The sequence below is a fragment of the Pseudophryne corroboree genome, chromosome 3 (assembly GCF_028390025.1).
Source record: "Pseudophryne corroboree isolate aPseCor3 chromosome 3, aPseCor3.hap2, whole genome shotgun sequence".
In the NCBI taxonomy this organism is placed as follows: Eukaryota; Metazoa; Chordata; class Amphibia; order Anura; family Myobatrachidae; genus Pseudophryne; species Pseudophryne corroboree.
Genome location: NC_086446.1, coordinates 617,891,741 through 617,912,887, shown reverse-complemented (window position 1 = coordinate 617,912,887; position 21,147 = coordinate 617,891,741). Strand labels below are relative to the sequence as shown.

Sequence of the window (21,147 nt, the reverse complement as noted above, 5' to 3'; positions counted from 1 at the left end):
ATGCTACACAGCATTTTTATATGATATTTTATACCTTGGGAGATTATAGAATTACTCCAGTAATGAGCATGATTTATTTCTAAACCCCCACCCTCCTAACAACTAGGAGAAACTGCTCAGTGTCGCTTTCAGATGGAAATATATTGGATACAGTAAGTCATATATCTCCTCAAACATCTGGTCCTGAGCATAGAACCCAGACAGTTCTGCTACTTGATGTGAGAGAGGAACTGGAATTGGAATGGCTGTGGGGCTACCGTTCTAATACTTTTTTTTTAATGATTATTATTATTATTATTATTTTTAATAAAAATATCTTTAAAAGTTAAGATCCCATATTCATATGGGTCATGCAAGTTCTCTATAACTTGTACAGTAGAAGGTAAGTACAGTAAGTAACATGTAGCCCTTCAACAGTTATAGAACTTCACAGATGGGATGTCTGATATTTACCTATACATATGTAGGCATTGCAGTAAGAGGCTGGCTTGCCACAACCCAACATACCTATGTAATAACAAAAAATACACTTTGAGACAACAAGTTTAATGCTTATATATCCATAATAGTTCAAAGTAGCTGTTGCTTTATTATATGGATGGTATTGCTGACTTGCTGTATTGATTCCTCTCTTGACAAAGATCTACAGTACATTGACCTAAACGTCACCTTTGTATTACTATGAATTTGTAAGCATTAAACTCATCTTAGAAATACTCTAGTGAGTGTCCATTTCACCCTTCACTACAGAATCTCAATGTATTTACATACAGTATATACAGTGTGTGTGTGTGTGTGTGTGTGTGTGTGTGTGTGTGTGTGTGTGTGTGTGTGTGTGTGTGTATATATATATATATATATATATAAAATATTATTATTATTATTATTATTATTATTATATATATATATATTTTTTTTTTTAAATAAACGCAAAATCAAAATACCAGAAAATAGCAAGCATTGTCTGACATAGGCTAGATTTCAGCAGTGCTGTTCTCGCTCTGAATTTACAGCTAAGGCTTTTATTAAAACAAAACAAAAAAGAATGACAAAATACAGCTTCCAAAAAGGAGTTTAATGAGCAGCGATGTTGCAGAAATATTGGAGTGGTTGGTTTACTTTTATCTTCTAATAATTCCATTTATAAGCCCAGCTGATGTGCTGAATACATCCCACCCACTGAGACAATTCTATGCTTTCCTTCATTTTAACCTCAGCAGATTGAGACCTAAAATAATTACCACCACATTTGATACAATAGTAGAAAACTAGAGACAGATGCACTGACAGCCCCTGAGAGACAGAAGTAGTACAGATTGGTTATTGCCATTCCTGCTGTTCTGTTGTATGATAACACTCAGCCTACACTATGCCTGCTACATAATGCATTCAATTATTTATTAAATGGTATATATCCGGGAAGCCACTGCAGTGAATAAATCTACTTATTAAACACACATCGTATATGTTGTGATGGTTAGCTAGCTATAGATAATGTTGCAGGCTTAGTACATCTTTGTGTTATACTGTCTGTCTGTATCATTTACTGGGAGCGGGTGACACTCCAGAGGTCCAGCAGAGGTGAATGGAGTGATGGTCTCCAATGATATCTCAGCCTCACACTCAAACTGGACACTAACAGGCAAGAGCAAGACCTTGTGGCCCCTGGCCCCGTTGGAATTCGATATAACTGAGACTTTGTCAAAACAGTGTCCGTCCAGGTCTTCCTGGTCGTGGGGCACCACGTTTGGGAGCTGAGGGTTGTTAAAGGTGATGGGAATATCTTTCTGAAATGTGGTGTCGTGGTGGTAGGACACCAACTCATTGCTGAAGTTCACAGCTTCAACGTTGGTGCTGGAAAAGAATTTATGGCATCCCAATATTGTAGTGAAGGCTTTCCTAAAGTCAGCGTTAAAGGCATAAATGACGGGGTTCAGGGACGAGTTGGCCCATCCAAACCAAACAAAGATGCTGAAGGTGGTCTCACTTACACATGGGGGCTCAGGGTCTTCTTGCTTTGGGAGACCAATGTGGCAGAAAGGTACCATGCAGTTCAAAACAAAGAAAGGTAGCCAGCAGAAAACAAATACCCCCATGATGATGGACAAGGTCTTCAGGACCTTAGTCTCCTTCCTGAAGGATGTCTTTAAGGAGTTCTCATGAGGGCAGTCAGGGTGGCAGCTCTGAGCGTGCTCCACAGCCCTTTCCAGAGAGGAGATCCTCCTTATTTGGGTTTGAGCTATCCTGTAGATCCTTGTGTATGTCCCAATCATGATGACGACTGGTATGTAGAAGCTGATGAGAGAAGAGGATATGGCATATGTCCTGTTGAGGCTGGAGTCACAGTTCTCTGTCTGGTTGGTGAAGTTCCATTTTCCAATGGTCCCCTGGGACTTATGCCAGCTGAGCTGCACAGGGATGAAGGATATCAGGATGGACAAAGTCCAGGCTACACCGATCATGATGAAAGCCACCCTCTGGGTCATCTTCCTCTCGTACCTGAAGGGACTGGCGATAGCCCAGTAGCGGTCCAGGCTGATTATGCATAAATTGAGGATGGAAGCTGTGGAGCACATTATGTCAAAGGCTATCCAGGTGTCGCAAAAGTCCCCGAAGAGCCAGTAGCCGGCCACCTCGGTCACCGCCTTCCATGGCATCACCAGCAGGGCCACGAACAGGTCAGACACCGCCAAGGAGATGACGAAGAAGTTGGTCACCTTGGACCTGAGGTGGCGGAACTTTATGACCGCCAAGCAGACCAGCGTGTTCCCCAACAGTGTGGACAGGATGAGCAGGGACAGCAGCAAGCCGGTCAGCGCTCTCAGACTCCTGTCCCTGCTGCTGCTGGCCGCATCTACAGCGTCTGCGTTTAACACGTGGATTGTGACATTGTAGGGCGACAGGTTTTCCATGAGGTGGACACCAGGCTGAGGTCCTCCTTCCCCACAGCCCGGGAGGAACAAATGCAGCCAGGATTCTACGAGTGTCTCCTACTATCCTACATCGCTGCTTCTTCAAGCTCCTAAAAATAATTACGTCTCCAATGGCAATAATGATTATTTATGAAGGAGAATCAATGTCAGTGAAGAAGAAAGTCATTTGCACTCTGTGCTTTGCTCTGTCCCCGCATGATTTCACTGTACACGAAAGCAATAACGCTGCGTCCCCTTTATACATTAATACATGCAGGTTTTAGCACATACCCAGCAAAAGAGAACTAGCTCAGGCTTAAAGACAAGGAGGAATAGGAAAAACGATTCAAGTTATTGTATCCGTCTTTAAGGAATCCAGGGACTCTCGAGAGGTGTTCTGCCTGCTGTCCCTGCGCATTTGTTAATCCAGAAAGTGAGAGACAGCTCCTGCAGAAATACTGTATATGTTTGCATACATACTCCCATTTATCATACTGAGATGGAAAGACTCCACATAGCTCCAGCCTTCGCGCATGCTGGGATGCATGTGGACAAACAGTTGTGTGCAGGCTGACTCATTCTGATTATCCAGCAAATACTCTGCTACTGAGATGCTCAGGATTGGGCTGATGTAAATACAGAGCCACAGCAGCCTTCAGCAGAGCAGGTACAGTATTCCTGTGCTTGTCTGCTGAATGCACCTTGGTTAACCTCATCACAGCCAGTGGATCTCCAGCTAACATTTCCATGCTAACAATGTCTTCACTGGGCTCATCAGTAGTCACCCCCTTTATAGCCACACCATATACTGTAGTGTGCATGTACAATATGTTTCAATCATAAGGGGAGTGTAGCTTTAGGTAAGGATTACTGTAATGTGTAATGTTCTCTCGTTGATTGCAAATTATAGCTCATGTACACACATTTCCCCTTCAGTTGTGTGGTAGTTCCAAATAATTATAAATAGCAGCTTTATGCATCCTGTGGAACTACAAGTCCCAGTTTGCCATGCCAGCCAAAGCCTTTTGGTCTGCAACATCTGGAGGGAATGCACAGAAGTGCTGCCCCCAATAACGTGTATTAGTAACTGGGCTGTGAGCCCCCTCTTCTGGATTTCTACTTGGAAAATGAGAAATTGGGCTGTGTCTATCAGACCGTCCTGTAGTTTGTCTGAGATCTGCACAGTGCTGCCCTATTTCCAGTTCATGCAATTTTACTGTCCGGTTTAATCTATTCCCAGCTGTCTCTATCAAAAGCCTGTGAGCTGTGACGATATTGACTGCAGTGCTGAGCTGCATTTCCCTCAGTTGTTGGATTTCATTTAGCTCAAACAGTTCAGAAGTGATGGAAAGTTTCAGCAGGAACACAATGGCGCTAATAACAGAAAGTGTGTGATGTTATGTGTACAGAGATTGGGGTTTAATCTTTTCACAGAAAGATTCTGAAAAGACCTACAGTAGGTGATGTTTGGACACTCCATAAGAAGTGGGTTTGGGATGTAAATGTGCATGGTTTATGACCATGAACTGATGGGATTTTGTTGGTAATGAACTAAATTTTAGTTCCCAGGGTCATACTGCAATATGCAATTACTGTACATAGACGGTAGGGCCCAATCAACCGGTGGCGCCGGCACAATAGATTAATTTGGTTTCTTTTTTTTTTTTCCTTTGTTTTCCCTCTAAGCAGCGACGGCGTCGATCATTTCTGCCATCGCTGTTCATCTGCCCTATGCTGTCAACGGGGGCCGCCCCTGATTTTAAGGGTGCGGGCCCGTCTGTCACTAGCACCTGGGCTAAGATATGCAGGTAGCTAACAGCAAATCTGATGTTGTGAGCTTCCCTAGTGCGGTACTTACTCTCAACTTGGTCTCATGAGATTACCACATCTCACAAGATCAGGCTAAGCACACAGACTGCACCTACAGCTAACAGCATCGCTTATGCTGCCGGCTGCCTGCTGTGAAGACCTAAAGAAGTAAAGAAATACAATTGTATCAACAAACAAAAATTGAATCTGTGGTAAATTTTTACAAATAATTACAAATTTTTAGCTAAATATGAGCGAAAAAATTGTTGGAGCGGGGACACTTCTGTATTAGCCTAGGGCAGCTGGAACCCTTAAACAGGCCCTGATTGACGGGATGTGTAAAGAAGCACCAGCAGGGAGCACTTCAGTGGCATGCGGTGAGGTCAGTGGCTGGTGAGGCACTACAGCCATAATGTCCGCCGAATCCTGCCGATGACCCCTACCGTCGCTGAGCCAATGCCCAATACTGCCCCTGAGCCAATGCCCGCTGCCACCACCAATGGCTTACAAACTCGGCCACCCAGTGCCGTAACTAGGTGTGTGCGGACGGTGCGTTGCACACAGCGCAAATGCCCTGTGGGCGCAACCGTCCGCATCCACCAGCGATCCTCTTTGTATGCACAAGCTGCTGGGCCATTACTGCAGGAATCACCACACTGCACTACAGGGACCGGAGCGGCAGCTGTGTTAATATGTTGAAGCCAGGCAGGGTCTTTACAGCTGTCACCGCGCCGGCTCCCCGCACTGAACAGCAGGGACCGAAGCGGCAGCTGTGTCAATATGGTGAAGCCAGGCAGGGTCTTTACCGCTGTCACCGCGCCGGCTCCCCGCACCCGCAGTGAACAGCAGGGTCCGGAGCGGCAGCTGTGTCAATATGGGGAAGCCAGGCAGGGTCTTTACAGCTGTCACCGTGCCGGCTCCCCGCACTGAACTGCACGGAGTGGCAGCTGTTAGTACGCCGGAGCCGGGAGCTTTACAGATGCCGGCTCCTGAACTGCACAGACATAGTCTTGTTTTGTGTGCCGGCCGGAGAGGGAGGAGGGGCTGCTCTCCCTTCTCTCAGCTCTTCCCCCTGACTCGAAGCAATAATGCTGCTTGTGCCGGCTGGCCAGAGGGGCTGCTCTCTTCCTACTTATTCCACACTCCAACATACCCTGACTGTTCCTGGAACCACCACAGCAGCAGCAGCCTCTGCTCGTCCATGCCACTGATGCCAGGCCAGAAATAAGCATCATATAGTAAGTGTAGTACAAGTGGCAAGTGCTGCGCTCAGCCACTATCTCCCTCTGCTCTCTCTCACTTCCTCTGCCCCCACTCTCCCTCAAACCACCCCTCTCTCTCTGCCCTCTCTCTTTCGTGCCTTCTCTCATGGCCCTCTCTCTCCCTTGCCCCAATCTCTCCCTCGACCATCTCTCTCTTGGCCCCCTCCCCCCCCCCTTGCCCCTCTCTCTCCTCCCTCTCTCTCTCAGAACCTTTCTATCTCTGACCACTCTCCCTTCCTCTTTCTCTCCTCCTCCATCGCTTCCTCCCTCCATCTTCCCCCTCTTTCTCTCGCTAACTCTTCCTCTCCCCTCCTTCTATCTCCCCTTCCCCTCTCTCCCCTTCTCCATCTCCTCTCTCTCCCCTCTCTCTCTTTCTCAATATACCCCCTCTCTCTCCCCCTCTCTCTCTCTCTGCTCCTCCTTCCATCTCCCCATATCTTTCTCTCCTTCTGTCTCCCTGCCTCTTTCTCTGTTTCCCTCCATCTCCTTGTCTCTCTCTCTGTTCCCCTACACCTCTCTTTATTTCTCTTCACCTCTCTCTCTCTCTCTCTCTCTTTGTCTCTCCCTCCCTCTCTCTACTCTACGCTGGTACTAAGAGCATTGCATATACTGGTGCATTGCATATACTTTATATAAGGGGCCTTAAATGACATATATTTTATAATAGGGGCTCTACTATGTGGTGTAATGTGAATTCGTAGTTTTCTGTGGTCACGTGCTTTCCCCATGAATTGTTTTTGGCGCATGCCTGCAGCACGCAATTTCCCTGTTTCGAATATGGGGGGGGGGGGGGGGGGGGCGCACCAATTGTGTTTCTGGCACACAGCACCAAAAGGTCTAGTTACGGCACTGCGGCCACCATCAACTGACCCAACCCTCCGCCACTAATTTGCATCTCCGTCCGATGCCTGCCTGCACATCATACTTGTGATATATTGTAAATTTTTATAGAAAAAAATATAAAAATTAGTGTTTGGGACTGGGAAGGGAGTGGGAGGAGGACATGAATGCAATTTTGTTGTCCAGGGCTTCCATTAACTTAATGGAAAAGTGTATGAATGGGTTAAAAAATGTAAAAAGAAATGCGTGAGGTCCCCCCTCCTAAGTATAACTAGCTTTGGGCTCTTTGAGACGATCCTGGTTGTTTAAATACTGGGGGGGAAATTGGACAGGGGTTCCCCGTATTTAGACAACCAGCACCGGGCTCTTAGTCCAGTCCTGGTTCCAAAAATACCGGGGACAAAAGATGTAGGGGTGCCCCATATTTTTAAAACCAGCACTGGGGGGGGGTGGCCTGGCACCGGAGGAGAGCAGTAGCAGCTTGCTTGAGCTCCTGCTTATATGTCCCCTTTTCTGCCCTCCTGAACTGCTCAGACCCGCTCCTCAGCTGTCTACCGCTCCCCCAATCCCCCTTATCATCCCACTGCTGCAGCCTGACCAGAGCCGCGGAATCGGGGAGTGCATGGAGGCTCCCACGTATTGTAGCCTGGTCTCCACGTTGAAGCCGGGACCTCGATTTTAACGCGGTCCCGCCGGACTTCCGGGCGGACCACAACCACACTCTACAGACCTTCTTTACCCCTCGTGGCACCCCTGGATGACCCCACACTGCCCGTTACACCCGCTACCTTCCATCGCCTGAGGCCGTGCAGCGCTGTGCCCGGAGGACACCGTGGAGGGGGCCTGGTCACGTCCCTGCAGCCAGAGCTGAGCTGTTGCCGCTGACCCGCCGAGCCGCTGGACGGAGCGTGACAGCGGGAGACACGCTTCATCCGCCCCCCTCTGGATGGACGGCTCCAACTAGTCTGCTAGCTAGCCTGCCTGCGCTACCTCTGAGGTGGCGGTTCTACCGCCGCTGCCAGAAGGGGTCCCTCTGCCCCACATACTGCCTGGCTTGGCAGCCATCCAGCCACTGAATATTGCCACAGTGTAGGTGGGAGGGGAGAGGCTGCTGCTCCACATGACCTGGCCTGCTGACAAAGTGGTGGGCTGTCATTAAAAACGCTTTGCTGGCCCCTAGGTCACACCTGCCTCCCTTGGACAGTTAGATCCATCTGCTCTGCACCCGCTGTGCCTGGGGGCAGGTCCCGGCTCTTGCTGCGTGAGGACATTCCCTACCTCTCCGCTAAACAATTCGAAGGCAATATTCCTCATCCCCCCCCCCCCATATGATTGCCTGCCTCAGAGTCGCAAGGAAGGGAACATAGTAACTCCATGCACACCGGCCCGCTGTGGCCTTGGAGCACGTCTCTGCCTCAAGTATTATCTCTGACCCCAGCTGGGGGACCTCCACACCTCTGAGTGCCGTAACCTGGATGTGGTTACTTTGAATATGTATGCCTAGTATGTGAGACTCGCTATTCCCTTTACTATTCAGGCTCTCTGCGCTTTGTGGTCACCCCTTTTCTCTGATACTCCTGCATGGAAAAGTTCCTGATACCTTTGCCCGTAATGTCCACAGGCACTACTCAGCAATCTCGAGAGGACACTCCCCGTGGCGATTCATCCGATTCCAATCACTCGACTACACGCTCATTATCCCAGCGTTCCCGCAAATCACGACCGCCTGTGAAACAACCTAATATGAAACATAAGGACCTACTGGCGGTCTTGGGGCCACTCCTCGATGAGAAGTTGGCGGGCATTAAAGAAGCCATAGAGTCCTCCTCGGCCCTGCTCAGTCAACACTCCACCCGCCTCGATGAAGCAGAGCAGAGGATTTCATCCCTGGAGGATAACTTGGAAGAAGCGCAACGTTCCTTACAAGCCAAGCAACTGGAGGTCTCTGACCTCTCAGAGAAGCTAGATGACCTTGAAAATCGCAGTAGGCATAACAATCTGAGGGTCATAGGCATCTCAGAGTCGATAAAAGGCCACGAGCTCCTAGATCTCCTTTCGTCAGGCATTCCCGGAACAACTATCCATGGATATGAAAGGAGTCCCTCTCGTCATCGAAAGAGCCCATAGGTTGGGGCCTAAACACAAGATTCTTCTGGGCGTCCTCACCCGGTAATAATGAGAGTCCTGAATTATGTGGACAAAACAAGACTTCTTGACCACTACCGCAAGACTGCTAGCCTCTCAGTCAATGGTGAACGTACCTAATCTTTCAGGACTTCTCTGCATTGGTGGCCACGAGGTGCAGAGAGTTTGCTCCTATCTGCAAACACCTTTTTGATGCGAAGATAAAATTCTCCTTGCTCTACCCAGCTCGCCTCAGAGTCTTTGAAGATGGCAGGCCGTGATTCTTCGATGATCCCGAGGAGGCCAAGCGACACTTCTCGCTAGATAACACTTGACCGATGTCTGCTTCTGCCTGCTAATAACTCTCTGCCATCCGAGCCTGCACTCGGGTCTCACATACAGATTGCCCAGAGTGTGACTACTACACACTCTCGATTTGTTTTTTCCTTTTCTTGATACTTTTTGATGTTCTTTTATTGTTTATATGTTTTGTTAGTTATGTTTGCCTAGGCCGGGACCCCTTCCCTCCATGGGGGGAATCTCACCGCTGGGACGGGTTGGGACCCTGTTTTGTCTTCTACATTTTATCGCTAGTGTTCTTCCCGATAAGGGGTGGGTTGATATGTCTTCTGACACCCACCCACTATCTCATGTAGACGGAGACCCAGATTTTACATCACTTCGTGTTGTCTCCTGGAATGTGGAGGGTTTTAATCACCCGGTCAAAAGGAAAAAGGTGATATCTCACCTGAAACGTATGTCTCTTCATATTGTCTTTCTCCAAGAGACACATTGGCTAAATGACCCTAGACACGCCTTAAGTGCCCCTTGGATCGGAGAATGTATCTATTCTCCGTATCATTCTAAATCTAGGGGGGTAACGGTACTATTCCACGCCAACCTACAATATTCTGTACTCAGAAAGCTTTGTGACCCTGTGGTAGATTTCTGCTACTAGATATAAGTATCAATAACACTGTGTCAGGTCCGGGTGTTTTTGTGAATCCGTTAACCCGGGACCAACCACAGGTGTAGATGCTGGGGTATGAAGAAAGCAGGGAGGACGAAGAAAGTTCCGTTTCATATATTTATTAAAAATAACAATTCAGTAAAGAGTTAAATGACAAGTTGTTAATCATCATATTATACTGAAGTATTGCAGGAAAGGCAGAAATAATATGCAGGATAAATCTCAAAAACAAATAAAAGAAATGTTCATGGAACTGTATATAAAACAAGCTGATGAATAAATGTTGAATTGTCCAAATATAAACAAGCTTTGATGCTGAACTGCAGAATGTGTTTAACTGGGTAATGCAGACATGAAGAAATAACTGTAAGGATTTGCAATGAAGTTTTGAGAGTTAACTGAGAGGCTGTGAAGAATTATCCTTGTTATGGTAACAAAGAAAATAAAAGTACTGAATTGGGTTACTTGCGGGTTCCGGAGATCACTGTGAAAACTGTAGCAGATGACAAGGTGATGAACAGGTTAAATACTGAGTAGAACAAACGAACAGCTGAGGGTAGTGGAATCCTCCAAACTTTGTATGGTTGAAGGCAGGCAGACAAGGTAACCTCATGCAAGACTCTGGGAATCCAACTGTCTCCAGTAGGTGTGCAATTAACTGACAGCACAGCGGAGAGCCGGTGGATCTTTAGCAGTGAAGGCTGCAGACGGACCTCTGGGAACGGAGGCGATATCTGGACCACGGGAATCACACAGGAATGCACGGAGAGAGCTCAGAGCTAGAGCACAGCGTTGATACAACAAAGCACTGGCCCAGAGTAACATAATCCCAGCCTACTTAAAGGCAGCACAAGCACGGGATTGGCTTACACCTGCCCACAGGTGTTTTCACAAGTGCTCTGTATTACCTATTTGGTCTCCAACATGGCCACCTCCTATACAGCAGACACACCGCAGTGCCTTAGGCCATTTGGTCCCCGCACTCCCAGTTCCCAGACTCTGCATTACCTGTGCCACTGATCACGCCGCGTCCCCACACGGGCGCACAGCACTGCGAGCAACCGCACTGGCAACGGACGAACCCCAGAACCCGCAGAGGTGAGAGACCGGTTCGTGACAGTACCCCCTCTTCTAAGGGTGGTCTCCGAACACCTTTGAACCTTATCAGGATTTTTGGAGAAGTATTTCTGTACCAGTCTTGGAGCATGAACATCTTCAGAAAAAACCCAGGATCTCTCCTCCGGACCGTAACCCTTCCAGTCGACCAAAAACTGTAAACGTCCATATCGGGAACGTGAGTCCACAATCTCTTTAACTTCAAATTCCTCATCTTGCAAAGAGTGAACTTTAGGAGATTTGGACTGGGTAGTACGGAATTTATTGAGAATCAAAGGTTTCAATAAAGATGTATGAAAGGCGTTAGGAATTCTCAAAGACGGTGGCAACTTGACTTTGTATGACACAGGATTGAGTACCTTTACAATGGGAAATGGACCAATAAACTTGGGAGCAAATTTCTTAGAAGGAACTTTGAACCTGAGATTGCGCGTAGAAATCCAAACTTGGTCTCCCACCTTGTAATTCGGTACAGCTTTACGTTTTCTATCTGCAAAAGATTTATAACGAGCGGAGGTTTTTACCAACGACTTACGCACACAACTCCAGATTCTAGATAGACGTTGAAGCTCTTGATCTGCTGCTGGAACCTCTAGGGCTGGCAATGGATGGAACTCTGGCACACGAGGATGAAAGCCGAAGTTAATATAAAAGGGCGTAGATTCTGAAGACGAATGGAAGAGATTATTATGAGCAAATTCTGCCAATGGAAGGTAGTCAACCCAGTCATCCTGTGAGGACGATATATATATAGCCGGAGAAATGTTTCAAGGTTTTGGTTTACTCTCTCAGTTTGTCCATCTGTCTGAGGATGATATGCAGAAGAAAAATTCAACTTGACATTTAAAGATGAACAAAGCGACCTCCAGAACTTGGCCACAAACTGTGTTCCCCGATCAGAGATGATCTCTCGAGGAAGGCCATGCAACTTGAAGATTTCAGAGATGAACAATCTGGCTAGTAAAGGGGCTGATGGTAATCCAGTTAAAGGAATGAAATGTGCCATTTTCGAAAATCGATCCACTATCACCCAAATGGTATTTCGCCCTTTTGATGGAGGTAGATCGGTCACGAAATCCATTGAGATATGAGTCCATGGTTGTTTGGGTATGGATAATGGATGTAATAAACCTGGTGGAGAACTTCTTGGACTCTTATGTTGGGCACATTTAGGACATGCTGCTATAAACTCTTGGACATCGGCTTTGAGACGTGGCCACCAATAAGACTGTTGAATAAATTTGAGAGTCTTTAGAACCCCAGGATGACCCATGAAGGAAGAGGAGTGAGCCCAGGTAAGCAGCCGTTTTTGAAGATTTGTGGCGACAAAGATCTTGCCAGGCGGAGGAACTGGAGAGGTTCGAGTCATTAAAAAGGACGTAGGATTCACAATGGCTTGATTCGTGGTAGCATAATTTAATTCAGAAGAAACAAAGGACCGAGAAAGGGCATCTGCCTTTTTGTTCTGAGACCCTGGACGATAGGTGAGCTTGAAATTGAATCGTGTGAAGAAAAGCGCCCATCTAGCTTGTCGTGGATTCAAGCACTGAGCTGACTGCAGATATATAAGATTCTTATGATCAGTATAAACTGTAATGCGATGTTGTGTTCCTTCTAGAAGGTATCTCCACTCCTCAAATGCCAACTTGATGGCAAGTAATTCTTGCTCACCGATTGCATAATTACGTTCGGCCGGGAGGAACTTACGGGAGAAATATCCGCAGGGATGGACCTTTTTATCTTCAAAGACTTGTGACAACACAGCTCCTACTGCTTCTGTAGATGCATCCACCTCTAGTAGAAAGGGACGATTCAAATCAGGCTGTCGAAGAATGGGGGCTGACACAAAGGCTTGCTTTAAATCAGAGAAGGCTTTGATTGCTTCAGAAGACCAGTTCGTAGGATTTGCTTTCTTGCGAGTTAGGGCTGTAATGGGAGCAGCTAACGTAGAATAATTCTTAATGAATCTCCTATAGAAATTAGCAAAGCCAAGAAATCGCTGAAACCGCTTGAGAGTTGTAGGAGTGGACCAATCTCGGATAGCTTGTACCTTACCGGGATCCATACATAGCTCTGATCCAGAAATGACGTAACCAAGGAACGGTATGGAAGATACTTCAAAAGTGCACTTCTCTAACTTACAATAAAGTTGATTTTTCCTCAGACGTGTCAGTACCTCTTTAACTTGGTGACGGTGAGACTTTAGATCCTTAGAGAATATTAGGATATCATCCAGGTACACTACTAGACACTTGTAGAGAAGATCACGAAAAAGTTCATTCACATAGCTTTGAAAAACTGCAGGTGCATTACAAAGACCAAAAGGCATTACAAGGTATTCGTAATGCCCATCCCGGGTATTAAAAGCAGTCTTCCACTCGTCCCCTGCCCGGATGCGGATTAAATTGTAGGCCCCTCGGAGATCCAATTTTGTAAACACAGTAGCTCCCTTTACCCGATCAAATAATTCTGGAATTAAGGGTAATGGGTACTTGTTTTTCACAGTGATCTCATTGAGTCCACGGTAATCTATGCATGGTCGTAACCCACCGTCCTTCTTCTTAACGAAAAAGAATCCAGCTCCTGCAGGTGAAGAAGATGGTCTGATAAATCCTTTGGTTAGATTTTCCTGTATATAATCAGACATAGCTTGCATCTCTGGGATGGATAGCGGATAAATTCGTCCCCTAGGAGGGGTTTTGCCCGGAACCAGGACGATTGGGCAGTCCCATTCGTGATGAGGAGGTAGAGAGTCTGCTGCTTGTTTACTGAAAACATCCGCAAAGGATTGATACACCGGAGGTAGGTCGGGAAGGCTAATTGACCGGAGAGGTACAATTGAGGCTAAACAGTCCTTGGTACAAGATTTACCCCACGAAAGGACTTCCATGGTTTGCCAATTAAGTTGAGGATTATGTTTCTGCAGCCAAGGTAAACCAAGTATCACATCTTGAGAGGCTTTGGGAATCACGTAGAAGGAGATGTATTCGGAATGGAGCACACCAACTTTCATCTTGAGACATACGGTTCGATGAGTAATTATACCATCTGGAATTCGACTTCCATCCACTGCTGTAACAGCAACTGCTGCTTCCAGAGGCATGGTTTGAACTTTAGACCGTAAGACAAAGGCTGAGGAGATGAAGTTCTCGGCTGCCCCGGAATCTAGGAGAGCTGAAACTTTCACTGTAGAACTTGGAACTTCTAATTGAATAGACAAGGTCGGCTCTTTCCCAGAACGTGATTCTAAAGTAACTCCTAGCTTAACCTCTCTTGAATAAGCTAGGAGCGAGAGTTTCCCGGTCGGAGTATGCAGAATTTAACTAAGTGTTCCGAGGACCCACAGTACATGCAGAGGTTACCCTGTCGACGACGATGATAACGTGGACTGGATTGCTCTGCCCTGGATTTCTCTAAACATCGCTCCCTGTAGCGTAGGTCAAGTTTGTTACAGAGAGAAATCAATTCATCCAGTTTAGTTGGCACATCCCGGATAGTTAAATCATCCTTGATTCTCTCAGAATCAGAATCAGAATCAGAATCAGCTTTATTGGCCAGGTGTACTCACGTACACTAGGAATTCTTTGTGGTACAATGCATTGCCAAGCAGCAACATGGAGGACAAAAAAAAAAAAAAAAAGTAGCATACATTACACATATGAGTTCATACTGCACATATGCAACTGTACAGTAGACATATTATACATTTAAGACTAAAAACTAAGGCTGCTTGGCAGAGCAGCACCGAGGCAGCCATCCGCGGAGCCAACTAGAACTCACACAATGCACATAATACAGAAGATTTAAGCATTACATCAAAAGATAAACCACACAGACAAAGACACAGAAGGAATAATGCATGATTGGTGTAGGCATTTTGAGTAATAACCTCCAGGGGTTGTGTATTCCACCATCACAAGGCACCAGGTGCGGCAGCCATCTTAGGCGCACTGCGTAGGATTACCCACGGTGGAATAGTCCACCCCTAGAAGAGAACACAAAATGGGGAGATTGCAGAGTCCTTAAGTTCAGAGTAGGGTTCCAATAGAAACATCAGGTCCACACATTTTTCATCCCATCCACAAGCGCACCAGATAAGGCAGCCATGTTGGGCGCACTACAAGGTTACACAGAGGGAGATGAGCCATACAGGGGCCAAATGCATGTATGGGAGAACTGACACGTGTGTAGGCGTATGCTATACCCTGCATGGAAAGATCCAAATGAAGCACACCCCGCCCACAGGGGAACCATCCGAGGCAGCCATGTGGGGCGCACTGCATAGGTTACTGCTGGCAGGGTGTGCAACCAATGGAGGTACACATTTACGGGAATAGCACACAGTGGGGTGGAAGTACCGTGTAAGAAGAAAGAGAAGAGAAAGACACATTTGCTGGAAAAAAAAAAAGCTGTACTAACATTATTTTGTGAAAAAGATAAATGTCCTGGTCTCATGAGAGCAGTGTGGGTGGGTGTGAGAATGTGGGGTGCACACTAATGTCCAATGGAACTGACCCAGCAAAGTCTGGTCCTGATGCGCACGTCCCTCAGTTCCCTGCTGAGCTTGGGGGTAGTCCTGGGGGCAGTCATGATGTTCTTGGACACAGAAGTAGTAGGAATTGGTCCTGGTGTTCTCATGGCAGAGGTGAGGACAGGCCGCATAATGTTCCAGATTTCTTTCTTGATGCTTTTCAATGTTTGTTCAACTGTTTTTTTAACTGTTCATTTTCAAAACGCTTAAAGAAGGAACGCTTTGAGTATTGGAACGCACAGCTGACATGCACAGCTGTGCATGGTTAAAGTTAAAGAAATACTATGGGAAATTGACCCAACTACAGCTGAGGCATATGTTCCACCAATCAAAGGTGTTACATTACACACTGATTGATTAAACAAACACCAGCCCAGTGAGCCTTAATTAAATATGCGGCACTGATCAAGCTTTGAAACACAGGTATTTTACATTACAAACAAAAGCAAAAATCACAAAAACTGTCTAACAAATGATTTGAACATACTTTTTTTAAAATATGGAAGTTTTGAATAGGTGCAGATAGCAATAGCCAGATTACATGGGGACATTTGAACATACTTTTTTTTAAATATGGAAGTTTTGAATAGGTGCAGATAGCAATAGCCAGATTACATGGGGACATTTGAACATACTTTTTTTAAAATATGGAAGTTTTGAATAGGTGCAGATAGCAATAGCCAGATTACATGGGGACATTTGAACATACTTTTTTTAAAATATGGAAGTTTTGAATAGGTGCAGATAGCAATAGCCAGATTACATGGGGACATTTGAACATACTTTTTTTTAAATATGGAAGTTTTGAATAGGTGCAGATAGCAATAGCCAGATTACATGGGGACATTTGAACATACTTTTTTTAAAATATGGAAGTTTTGAATAGGTGCAGATAGCAATAGCCAGATTACATGGGGACATTTGAACATACCTGAGGATGAGAAGAAAAGGGAAGATGATTAAGTTCAGTCCAATGCAGGAACTGTTTTTTTAACTGTTCATTTTCAAAACGCTTAAAGAAGGAACGCTTTGAGTATTGGAACGCACAGCTGACATGCACAGCTGTGCATGGTTAAAGTTAAAGAAAGTCCATTCCAAAACGCGGCGATCTGGGCCTCCTCATTCCAGTTTAACTCTGAAGACAACATGCGAAACTGAATAATATATTGACTGACAGGACGTAAACCTTGACGTAGACGGAGAATCTCCAAAGATGCTGAGGTGGTCCTGCCTGGTTCGTCAAAGATTCTCCGGAAGGATGATACGAACTCCTTGTAATTAGAGAGGATAGGATCACCTCTTTCCCATAATGGTGATGCCCACTCCAGAGCCTGACCGGAGAGGAGGGCAATAATATATGCAACCTTAGAACGAGCTGATGGGAAACTGGCGGACAACAGTTCGAACTGGATCTCGCATTGATTCAGGAATCCTCTGCAAAGTTTTGGAGTTCCGTCAAACTTACTCGGAGAGGGTATACACAAAAGAAGTGCGCTGTCAGCGGCAGCCTGTACAGGGAAGGTCAGTTCCCTAAACAATGCAGGTAAAAGGAGAAATATGTACTGGCGCCGGCTGGGATCGAATGTGAGATAAATAACTCAATTAGTAAAATTTAAAAAAAAAATTATTTAATAAACATTCATCAAATAGAGGTTATGTCACCCCTCAAAAATTAAAACAAGAGCAATTGCTGTACATAATAAAATAAAAGCACTTTGTAGGATCCCACCAAGTTAGCTCTTTTAGAATTGATGTCCACAATTCCTGGCTAGGACACTATTCCACATTTGCCCACAAGTTCAATTATATGTAAGATGGTTTACCAGACTGGATTCCAGATAAGTCCCCTAGGTCTCTTTAGCAGTTGAGATCCAAATGGCAGTGAGGAGATGAGTCCAGATCAAACAAAGAACTTGTGTCGGAATTTCATCCTAGTGGAAGCTTGATAGGTCCAAAATTTGCCAGGAGGTGGGTAAGAGTGCTGGTATTTGTGGTCCTACAGGCTGAAGCTCAATGCGTTTCGCTGGTCTAATAGATGCCAGCTTCCTCAGGAGCATAGATCTAAAGTCCAGCCGGTGGGCTTTATATACCCTTCATCATTAGGGATAATTTGAAAGCACCTGTTGGTCCTACTAAACACATATTAATATACATTTCACAAAACAGCTAGAAAATACAACAGAAGGCAATCACCTTTAAGGCACACCTAAAGGTTCCTTTCATTATTAAAAATGAGTACTAAAAGGACTTTAATAGCATAAAAATATAGATAAAGATGTTATGTCACATGATTCTGATCGGTCACGTGAGATGGGGCCACCGATTAAGACCAAGATAGGAGGTTTGTGTGCTCCCGCCCGAGATCACGTGACCGGACCCGATCACGTGATCGCGGAAGTGAGTCATGCGGTTAACGAGTCCGGAAGAGTTTTAGCACTAGCCGGAGCGCATACGTAAGATAAGGAAGTTAGGACAACATTTCAAAAGTCCTGCATTTCACAGATACAGAAGAGGGTTATGCCACTGGATGCATTACATACATCCAGATCTGAAAGTGGTATTTCATGGTAAACGAAAAGCATCACTGACAGTATTAGATAAAATGTGTAGTTAAACAACGCAAATTTATAAAGCAATATTCCAGGGACAGACAGAGTAGAAAACCATTAGAGAAAATATCATTGATACACATTCTACATTTGGTATTTAAGAGACTATTACATAAATATAGTAATCCATACAAAAATTATATGTAATATATATATATATATATATATATATATATATAAGTATACTCCACTAGGTGGTGCTCTCATATATTACATGATAGGTATTTATATATTGAATATCTATACTGAATGTATAATAAGATGGTTCTAATTGCATGAAAAAGCTAAGGAAAGGAGGAGATTAGTATAGGGATGGGCAAATAGGAAAATATAGAGATAATTCATATTCGGCTCTCCGAGAGATCTTATACATTTATTTAGAAATAGTTGTTGGAGCACCTATAGGCTTATCTATTATAAATATAGTAATATATCCCAAAGCTGGTTCATATGTCATGGTCCTAAATACATAACGGAGAGGGAAGAAGAGACAGTGCCTTTTATATACAGAGTGACAGATCTTTAGTGAGCCCAGATGTTTTATATATATGTTCTACAGTGTAATTCACTGAGAACCAAATTACGGATTATCGTATTGTGTTCAACTCTATGTTCTCATTCAACCCATCCGGGTGTAGGGTGCCAAATTCCAGGATCCAATAAACTTCCCTAGAGCAAAGTTTGTTGAACCTGTCCCCTCCTCTAGGTGTGGGGGCGACATGTTCGACACAGATGACAGATAAACTGCTGGGATCTCCCATATGTATTTGTGAGAAATGTCGTGACACACTGTGTTTCTCATATTTCTTAATAATCTTCCTACGGTGCTCCATAAACCTAACATGTATGGGTCTTGTGGTTCTCCCCACATAATTGAGGCCACAGCCGCATGTTAAAAGGTATATAACATAATTTGTGTCACAATTCATAAAGGTTTTCAATTGATATTGTTCCTTGTTCCCTGGTAGAGTAAGTGAACATGTTTTTTTGGGCATATAGGTACATGTGGTACATCGAGTTTTCCCACAGTTGAAACACCCCGTGGGTTTAGTCGGCAACCACATACATCCTAGAGGTTTCTCCTTTTCCGATTTTATGGGATCTAAGAAAGTAGGTGCTAAAATGGTTTTTAGGGATTGATTTTTCCGGAAAACTACTCAGGGTTTAGAGGGGAGTATTTGGTTAAGAGTACGATCTTGTCTTAGAGCTCTATAATTTTTAGCAATAATAGATCGAATGTCATGAGCTGAGTTATTATATTTACAGACAAAAGCTAGTTGTCGCTCATTGTTAATATCATGTTCCTGTTTATTCTCAAAGGTTTTATCGTTGATTTTGGGAGTGAGAAGTTTCATCCTATCCATATTATATACCTCACTGTAAGCCTGTTGGAGAAGATGTTCGGGGTATTTTCTTTGTCTCAAAGAGTCCATTAGTTCATTGGCCTGTTTAGAAAAGGTTTCAATATTTGAACAATTACGTCTGAGTCGCATCATTTGCCCCTTGGGAATGTTGTGTTTCCAAGGAGCAAAATGAGCACTCTCGTAATGTAAATACGATAAAGTATTTACAGGCTTAATATAATTTGATGTAATGATTTGGTTATCAAAAATCTCAAGGGTCACATCCAGGAAATTTATGTGCTCCTTACTGTGTTCAAAGGTGAAAGATAAATTATAAGTGTTCTGATTAAGATGTGATACAAAGGAAAGAATACTAGATAGATCCCCATCCCAAATTATAAAAAGGTCATCTATATAATGGCCATAGAAGACCAGGTTCTCCTCCTAGCCAGTCCCCCACACGAGAGAATCCTCAAGGTCACCCATGTAAAGGTTGGCATAGCTGGGGGCGAACCTGGTCCCCATGGCCGTTCCCATCACCTGTAAATAATAAGTGGATAGAAATAGAAAATAATTGTGAGATAATATGAAAGATATAGCCTGAAGTATGAAAGACTGGTGGTCAGCACTGAGGTCTCCATCCAAAGACAGTTTCCTGCAGATGACATCAAGTCCTGCTGAATGAGGGATATGTGTATATAGTGATTGCACATCCAGTGTTAGGAAATAATAATTTGTTTTCCATTGTATATTAGATATCTTATTAAGAAAATCGGTGGTGTCCTTGATATAGGACCTCAGTGCTGAAACACGTGACTGGAGAAAAGAATCTACATAAAAAGAAAGATTGGAGATGATGGAACCAATACCAGAAATAATAGGTCTCCCTGGGGGTGAAGTGAGGGATTTGTGAATTTTAGGTAGGAAATAAAAAGTGGGGGAAACGGGAAAATGGGGTAGTAAAAAAACATATTCTTCCCTGGATATGACCCCCGACAAAAGAGACGAATCTAACATGTTTTTGATCTCCTTCAAAAAAAATTCAGTGGGATTTTTTTCCAAGATATGATAAAAAATGTTATCATTTAATTGTCGGTTAGCTTCGCTAATATAGTCCACCCTATTCATAACCACAAGGCCCCCACCCTTGTCTGCTTCCTTTATGACAAGGGTGTTGTCTTGGGTTAGTTTCTTGAGTGCTCTTCTTTCCTCCCTGGTTAGATTGGATGAAAATTTGGTTTTACCCTATTTCTGTCCTACCAGTGCTTTAAAATCTTCTAATGTTATCTTATAAAAAGATTCTATTGAGCTACTTTTGGCATGTATCGGAAAAAACTCTGATTTTTTCTTAAAAATAGTGGGTTCCCTCCCATGATCATAAATTTTTTGTTGTTGTTGAGTGTCACCCTCTACATGGTTTTGTTCCCATAGTTCTTCCAGGGAAGCCAAGAGGATATCATCATTGGTATCTAATACCACCGGAATCGAGGTGTCAGCATCTTTTGCTAATTTTTTATTAGCAAAATATTTTTACCTGCACATTGTGCGGACATAGCGATTTAATTCTACAAAAAGATCAAACATGTTTGGTCCATTTGTAGGAGCAAATTTAAGACCCCTTTCCAACAAGG

General features: G+C 44.5%; 1 protein-coding gene across 1 annotated transcript; it reads right to left on the bottom strand.

The window, feature by feature from the left end:
- Nucleotides 1-1,056: 1,056 nt before the first annotated feature.
- Nucleotides 1,057-3,446, bottom strand: LOC135058081 (D(1C) dopamine receptor-like). Its single transcript, XM_063963704.1, has one exon. The coding sequence runs from the start codon at nt 2,910-2,912 to the stop codon at nt 1,506-1,508; it is 1,407 nt and encodes a 468-aa protein (XP_063819774.1). The 5' UTR covers nt 2,913-3,446; the 3' UTR covers nt 1,057-1,505.
- Nucleotides 3,447-21,147: the final 17,701 nt, after the last annotated feature.

Bases quoted from the DNA above. Each gene is read 5' to 3' on its own strand.
- LOC135058081 (XM_063963704.1), bottom strand. From the start codon at position 2,912: ATGGAAAACCTGTCGCCCTACAATGTCACAATCCACGTGTTAAACGCA.